The 8754-nt window shown below is 35.3% G+C and overlaps 1 protein-coding gene across 1 annotated transcript; it reads right to left on the bottom strand.

The window, feature by feature from the left end:
* Nucleotides 1-272: 272 nt before the first annotated feature.
* LOC139093337 (arginine kinase-like) lies at nucleotides 273-1842 on the bottom strand. Its single transcript, XM_070644022.1, has 3 exons — nucleotides 1834-1842; nucleotides 718-1684; nucleotides 273-616 (listed from the first exon to the last, which is right to left on the bottom strand). The coding sequence occupies exons 1-3, from the start codon at nucleotides 1840-1842 to the stop codon at nucleotides 273-275; spliced, it is 1320 nt and encodes a 439-aa protein (XP_070500123.1).
* Nucleotides 1843-8754: the final 6912 nt, after the last annotated feature.

An 8754-nucleotide genomic window follows, 5' to 3' on the forward strand; every position in this document is an offset into this window, starting at 1 on the left:
CTTGCTTACTCTGCTCTTAAGAGCATGTTCTATGCCTGCTAGGGGATCTAGCTTAGAAGAGTCAATTGAGTCCAGAACTCAAAGATGTCAAGTCAAGCTTACTTCAAGTGTTCCTGATTAATTAAGCATAAAGTCATCAAAACACAGCAACAATCCTTTCAATTTCCATTTTATTACCAACAATTTCGAACATCCAAGACCAAAAAACAAAAACATCATATCCATATCCACAACAAGAGGAGAATTGGAGAAGCCAATCCACAACAAGCACGTTACATTGACTTTTCAGCATCAATGAGAGCAACGATACCATCCGAGAGTTCTTTGACCGTATCAAATTCACACATTCCCAAGCATTTCATGTTTGATATCTCATACAGCATGTCGCATCCATCTACATCAATTTTCTTGATATTTAAATTAAAATTGCAAGCAATCTCGTCGAGTGTATCTTGACTTTTTGGCAATTTATTTAGTTCCATATGAACAGACATGTGAATCGTATTTCCCAAATCGCATGGTGAGAACGTCAAGAATCCCAAATGCTCGTCACGAGCAATTTCAAAGTCCTTGCATATTTGAGTGACGCCAGCAATGAGGAACTCGTAGGCGGCACCTGTGGAATTAGATTTTTTTTTATTTGACAGTTTTATTAAGGCACAATTTTTTATTTTGATGGAAATTCCATTAAATCTGTCAAAATTCATTCCTACTTACGCATATTGCCACTTAGTTCCTTTACGAAAAATTTCAAGTGATCCTTTTGATTGCACCAGACATGAAAGTTCTTAGATTCATTGATGTAAATTCCACGTCCAGTTGGCCAGAATCGATAGACATTTGCAGCTTTAAGCATTGGACAGTCATCCTTAAACATGATATTATTGTCAATGAATGACTTTCTAGTCTCATTTGGCATGCTGTCGAGATCATAGAATTTTCCTTTAAGTCCACCGGTGCATAAGCACTTGACGACACCAACAAATCTCTTCTGGATCTCGTCGTAGTTCTCAAATGACATAATCGGTGCAAATGGATATTCAGCAATGTTCCTTATGCAGCTGATCTCAATTGACTTTACGTACTGATCATCAAATTGAGGTATTTTGCATGTCTCATCCCAATTCAGTTCTGGATGTTTATCATCAGCTTTAAATTGATGTAATTCCTCAATAATTGGATTGAACAGATCCGAAAAGACAAAGTAGGCATCGAAATCGCATGCAAAAGCTCCAATTGGTGCATCCAAGTACTCCAAACCAGCCTGAATGCAGTCAAGTAAAGTTCCTTTGAAGACTGTCCTTACTTCCTTCAAATTGTCAATCATTTCCCTTGTCAAAACCTTCCTCAAACCAGCTTCAGAATCTCCAGCAAGAATCATTTCCTCATATCCTCTTTCCAATGCCAGCTGCACTTCACTTGCCGTTCGTCTAAGACTTCCTCTAAGTCTTAACAGCTCTCGCTCCAATTGACAAATTTTCATATTTGCTGCTTCCAAATCTGCTTCTAAAAGCTTATATTGGTCTTCGTCATGACATTCTAAGCACATTTCACGACGTAAGAACTTGACTGCATCTTGTGGCTTATTTTTCTGTTCATAAAGCTTTATGAGAGCTTTTGTTAAGTTGTCAACTGCACCGGTTGCTTCTAAGTATCGTCGGAAGTCTTCGCGCTTCTTTTCAAGCTGGAATTGTTGGGAATTGAAGGTTAATTGAGGATATTGTGGAAATATTGAGGATATTTGGTGATATTTTGAGGATATTGAGGTAAATTAAGATGGAATTGGATGTTAATGAGAGGATGTATGAGGTAAAGGAGTTAATTTGGACTTACGTTGCTCATATTCGATGATTTTTGATTAATTGTGATCCAAATGAATTGTAAATTGAATTAAAATTTGATTTTAAATTGAAAGTCAATGATTGCTTTGATTGGAAAATTTTGAGAAAATTGTCAAATTAATTTGGAATGATTTATGATTGATGCTGGATTTTAGTAGACAATCTTAGTGTATTCATATATCGCATGTCAAAAAAGGCACAAGGTGTTCATTAGAGCATCGCTAAGTTGCTGTGCTTGCTTACTTCGCTGGCCGTATAGATCAACTGTGATCCATGGTCTCTCGAGCGACACAAATGAAGAAGATTAAGCCATGGAGCTTTTAAGGCTCCGCTAGACCTCTTTTACTAATACCAAATGGAATCCGCCTCCGTTTGGCAGCCATATGGACACCATTTGGTCTCAACTTGGAGGCGGCTTCAATTTCTTATTAGTAATTAAGTTTTAGCGGAGCCTTCAAAGCTTTGAGACAGAGACTTCTTCATTTGTGTCGCTCGGATCTCACTCAGTTGTCGTCTAAAACTGGCTTAGTCGCTGGCTGCCCTTTGTCAATTACCAATACCCAGAGACCTATAAACACCCTCTTACTACGTCACGGGATCACGGACACGCCGTCTCGAGGCGTCACGGATACGCAAAGCTGCCTGGACATCACTATAACCTCAAAATCCAATCCAAGAATGTGCAGCCATTTGGATTACCTCAAGTTCTAAGGAATTAAGAATCTCCAAGTATGTATTCATAATTTTAAAAATAATCAAGCCGTCAACCTTAAAGAAGAGTTCCACACATGTCGAAATAATTTCAAAGATTTTTCTCATTAACTTATTTTCTTTTTCTAAGTCGCTGCCACAAAAACAGCCACAAAATTTAAATTAAAATTTTTAGAGAAGGATTTTTTTTCTTTTTATTGAGCAATTTTTTCCACGAAAGCATTAAGGAAGAAGAATTTCCATCAAAATTCATTCGGTGTGTAATTTGTATTCGTAATTTAAGGCATTCCATCATACTTGGTACGTATATATATATGAATATTTCTGTGCTATGTCAGTGGAAATGTAAAAGTAATATGTGATTTATTCTTTATATTCCCATGAGAACAAGGCACAGTAAAATGAAAGATTTTAGACTCTGAAAATGAGAAATTTGAGGCAACAGAAAAGAAATTGCTTCAATCTAAAACTCATTTTGCCTTTTTTTCATTCTTCTTTGTAGCTACATACCTCCATCTAGCATATGACGACGACGACCCTACCTCCTTCTTTTATTCTTGAGCGAGAGAAAATTGCCATTTGCTTGTGGAGTGTTTCATATATGTCAAGTTATGTCTTTCTCCTTTCGGTAGCTGATTTTTCTTGAAAGATGTGGGATGGAAGTGAAGTTGCGCTTTGTCTTTTTGAGGAAAATTTACTCAATTTGCTCTAAATTCAATTTGCCATCAATATCTTTCAATTTGCCTTGAATTCTACTCAATTTGCCTGGAATTCTACTCAATTTGCCTGGAGTTCTACTCAATTTGCCTAAAATTCTACTCAATTTGCCTTCAATTCTACTCAATTTGCCTACAATTCTACTCAATTTGCCTTAAATTCTACTCAATTTGCTTAGAATTCTACTCAATTTGCCTGGAATTCTACTCAATTTGCCTGGAATTCTACTCAATTTGCCTACAATTCTACTCAATTTGCCTGGAATTCTACTCAATTTGCCTTCAATTCTACTCAATTTGCCTAGAATTCTACTCAATTTGCCTTCAATCCTACTCAATTTGCCTTGAATTCTACTCAATTTGCCTGGAATTCTACTCAATTTGTCTTGAATTCTACTCAATTTGCTTACAATTCTACTAAATTCGCCCTCAACTCCTCTCAATTTGCTAAAAATTCCTCTCAATCCGCTTCAAATCTCTCTCAATTTGCTCTATATTCGCCCAAAGTTCCTCTTAATTCGCTCAAAATTTCCCTCAATTCGTCTGAATTCGCTCCAGATTCCTCTCAATTCATCTCATAAATTAACCTCCAAAACCCAAAAGAACTCCAATAACTTCCCAACTCGTTCCAATCTAATACCATCCTCAAGCACTCGAAACTTCTCATTTGTTCAAATATTTCTAATATGATGCTCGAAAATAAAATATAATATAAATACACATGAATTTATATGAAAAAGAAACATTCGACGAAGGCAAAAACAGAAAAGGAGGAAAATTTATGGAATTTTTTTGGGTAATGTCATGTCAACCATGGAAACTCATGAATATTCATGTTTGCGAAATCAAAATTATTTTCTTCCTGAAACAAAAAAGAATGAGTAAGGATGGAAATATTGGATTGAATTGGGATTGGAGCGCATTTTGTGATTATTTAGGAAGTAAATTAAAAAAAAATTCAAAAAAGCTCTGATAGTAAATGATTTGGTACTACTGATGTAGTGTAATAATGAGATTCGAACTTCTAACCTTTATCAATTATTAAAAGTTTTAATTTTTGTTATATAAATTTTAATGACATTTTACTTAATAAGTGTTGTTAGGTCCAGAACCGTAGCCTGAAATGATTTGAGTGTATGAGATGAAGTATAGCTTAAATCAGCCCCTATCCACCAGTAAATAAAGAATTATTTAACTCTTTTCTATTCAAGAGATATAACTCAAAGTTCAAATTAATCGACCACATGTCAAAAAAGGTGCCTATTAGGCTATTACACTTTGATGTGGAAATTAGTTAATCAGTCCTTAAAATCCATTTCATTGTTAAGATATAACACGAAGTTCGAAATAACCGGAAAAATCGACCACGTGTCAAAAATGGGGGTCTGGTGCCTCACACTTTCACTATTACACTTTGGAGTGCATTGGTGAAATTTAGCTCAAGTTAGCCTCTATCCACTGGTATATGATAAGATACATGAAATTTTAACATTTTTGTATAGATTGTAAAACTTTGGACAGGTTTTGGAATTTTTGTATAAAAATTCTATCAAATTGAATTGGGGTACAAATAGACCCTCCAGCACCCCTTAGAATGCACCCATGGATAAATCACATAAACCACTTCCAGACACACAGCCAAACCTCCACAAAACAATTCAACTCCCACCAAAAATCCAGCTAAAAATAATCATCATAGTATGAAAGCAAGAGACTCTCATTTTCCGAGATGCCATGGCAAGTGAAATGGAGATTCCACCATTTCTCTTTTAACCTTTTTCCTTTGCTTTCCCAATCCAATTCCACCCACCCCCATACTGAAAAAGAAAATAAAATATTTCTTTCTCTTAAGCAACCCACACACAACAATCGTACACAATAATATATTGTATGAGGAAGAACGGCAAGCAGAAGCAATAAAGAAGTTCAGCAATTTACCACGCATGGAAGAGAAAGCAACATATTTCTGAATATGTACACACACAATTTTTTTTGACTCACTCCATCCATAACCATTATGTGCCATATACGTAAAGCGAGCAGCATAGGGTTTTTTGATTAAAAAAGGATATAACAAAAGGTTTGTTTATATTTGTTACCCAGCATTTTTCCGTGAGTCTTGGGGTTGTCATACTCATGATGTCTCTCATATCAATGAAATAGTCAAAGCAACAACCCAAAAAAAAAAATAAGGAGAGGTTCTTTACGCTCCATACATGAAGATAACAAGGACAAAATTACATAAAGGAATGTTTATTGTGTATATTTTGCGATATAAACTCTTGTGTGCTTCACATGCGATAAAATTTTACGAGAGCGAAAGCGATGGAGGATGACATTCTACTTACTTTGCTGTATGAAGGAACTTCTTTGCTTACTTTTTCTTGCTTTATTTTTGTTGCTAAATTGAAATTATTTTGTGGATATTCACTCGCTTTTTGCCAATATAAATTGAGTTTCTTTTATCAGATAAGACAGCATTCATCATAAGCTGATTCGCATATGCAGAAAATGATGGAGAACAATCAAGCTTTTCTAGCATGAAGACAATCAGCTTTTCGGTTTTAACCAGAAAAAAATCCATTATTTTTGTGTGCATATTCTGAGTTGAGAAAGTTTGAATGGATGTTTGGAGAGATTGAGGATGGGATTTGGTGGATGAAGCGCATGCAGCTATATACTAGACCTTATTGAATATTTAAGTCCGGAAAAATGAAGTGCGAGAAATTTCTGGAAAGAATGAAGATGGAATTTAGTGTATGAAGCGCATGTAGAGTAGGTCTTGATGAACATTTAGGTTCGAGGAAGCCTGGAACTTTGGATACAAAGTCAATTGCCTGATTTGTTAGTTTAAGTTCAATTTATGCCAAATTTTAAAATATTTAAAAATGCCGAAATAATAAAAGACATAAAAACGTACGACGGCAAAGGTTCGAATCCTACAGAAATCATTCATTTCAAATTTTTCGTTAATTGAATTTTTTTTGCCAAATTTAGTCCTTAATTTCAACCTCAAAGCCCAAACTCACGTCAGTCAGCCAATACCAGCCCCAACTCACTCAATACAATCAATAACAATCCTCTCTCTTTTTACAATCCACCAAGAAATATCATTTAAGCAAGTAAGCATCCCATTCTTTATACATCTGAATATGTGACATACATACATACCGATTTGAGCTTATTCATTTCCATAAGAAATACAAAATAAAAAAATTTCCATCGTTAAGTTATTCACTCGTTCAATCACCCTTCATTCGAGCATTTTCTTTGTATCCATGCTAGATACACGAGTAAAGTCCTCGCTGTCAAGCCACCCTTATTTTAAATTGGATGAAAAAAAAGAGAACAAAACTTTTTTTGGTGTGTGGAGATATGTGTGTGCTTTGTATGAATGAGTGCCAATGTGTGCTTTTATGGGGATTTGAGAAAATTGGATGGGATGGATGTTCAGCTTTGTCCGGGATTTTGGGAAATTGATTTAATTGATTTGTATGGATAGATGAATTTAAAATTGAGGATTTGAACCTGGGATTGAACCCAGGATCTTGGGTATGTAAGGCCAACGCTCTACCATTTAGACCACTGATGCCATTTCACTGCCAGAAAACCGTTGACTTTTAAATATTCATAAATTTTCTGTATGAAATGTTACTGGATGTTGTTTTGTGGGTCAGGAAGTGGCTTGGACCTAACTGGATCTTACTTTTTAGGTAGAGGAAGTTAAAACATGTCTAAAAATGTCTGAAAAATCAAGCAGCAGCCAAGGATAAGAACAAACAGACCAAATACAGTCAATTTCCAATTCCATGCTTGAATATCTCCAAAAAACTGGAAGTGATTGAAAGTTTAGTCACAAAATTTTATTGAATAAATTCATCCAATTCACCTTAAGGCTAGAAAGCAGTAGTAGTAAACTTTGTCAATAGCTACATGATACTTAAGTAACTTTTATTGCCACATATAAACGATATGAGAGCATAAGCTTTATCTTTATGTACGGCAATTTCGCCTATTGCTCATATATAGTCAAAATATCTATTCAAATGAGTTCTCATTAAACTCACAAAAAGACATAAAGAATTTTTATGTCATGGAGCAAGAAAAAGCAATTAAAAATTTTACTTCCATTTGCTGTCAGTTGAGAATAGAAGACAAATAAGTTTTTCGTACCGAAGGAAAATTTACGTCAGTTACAAAAAAAAATTTTCTAATTGTCGCTCAGTCGCGCATTCAAATGACATGTGTGTATATCCAAACAGCATATATACATGCTGTAGATTACATAAGTAAGTAGCAAAAGTTTTATTTCGAGTAATCAACGATAAAGAAGGTGGAAATCCAGTTTAATTTGGATATGCCGTTAAATTGATATTTACGTATTCCCCGGGAACTGATTAAAATAGTAGCGGGGAAATTTAAATTGTTTATGGCATAAATAGAGTTGGATATAAAGTTAAACTTACTGTATAATTGAATTGACATGGATGTAGAATTTTAAATTCAGGCAGATTCGTTTTACTTATTAATTAGGATTATATGTGTGTGTATGTGGATGCTGGAGCTGAATTTGTGGATTTATTTGAGGATATAGAGGCTGCAGTTAGTCATTAAATGAGATTTTCTTTTCTTTATTTGATCAATCGCCCCATTCTTAGGTTTTATATCTCAAGGTAGGGATTGAACCCCCAGGTACGGTTCAAATCCCAAAGGAGGGTTCAAATCCTAGCAGTAAAGGCCAGTTATCAGGTTTTATTGGACAAACTGTGTCTTCATGAGTGTTAGCAATGATTTCACAGTTTAAACTACAATGGACTAGTAACTCTGCAACATGAAGATCCTTAACCCGTACTTCAAGTCATTGTCTACAGTATGGTTGTAATACATGACTTGTGACCAACAAAGTCAAGCGTACGCTTCAAGTTTACGAAACAGCACTAGGTGTACTAGGTACCTGAAAACGAGAAGCTTCTAGGAATAACAAGTCAACAAAGCATCAATAACATCTCAAATGGAGATTCAGACCAGGAGATACGACTGGATAAGACATACACTTCGAAAAAAGAATGTCAGAGAAAATGTCAAAATGCTTTCAAGAAATCCCGGTTCCGGAAGATTTTTGGGACCTAAACGGGATCAGGCTTGGACTTTCTCAAAATTTCTCAATCCTGACCCCGAGTAAGCATAAATGACATTGCTGGGACAGAATCACAAGTTTGTTGCACCGCTCTTGGTTGGAATCCAAAAGAGACAAGCGACCAGGAGATCTGTAAGATACTTGAAACAGAATAGTGATGAAAGGATGTCAGTTAATCGTGTGTACAGAGGATTTGTACAATCTAGACGACAAAGCTAATAACAGATTCAGATGAAAAGCTTTTTGTTGAACCTGAGCTCCATCTGACAAGGAAACTCTTACTGTTAGGAACATGGTTACAGTAGTAAGTAAGTAAGCACTACAATATCACAGTGTATAGTTCTAGAAC

Source organism: Chironomus tepperi, unplaced genomic scaffold, assembly GCF_022539635.2.
Source record: "Chironomus tepperi strain 1889 unplaced genomic scaffold, CSIRO-AGI_Ctep_v1 contig_335, whole genome shotgun sequence".
Lineage (NCBI taxonomy): Eukaryota > Metazoa > Arthropoda > Insecta > Diptera > Chironomidae > Chironomus > Chironomus tepperi.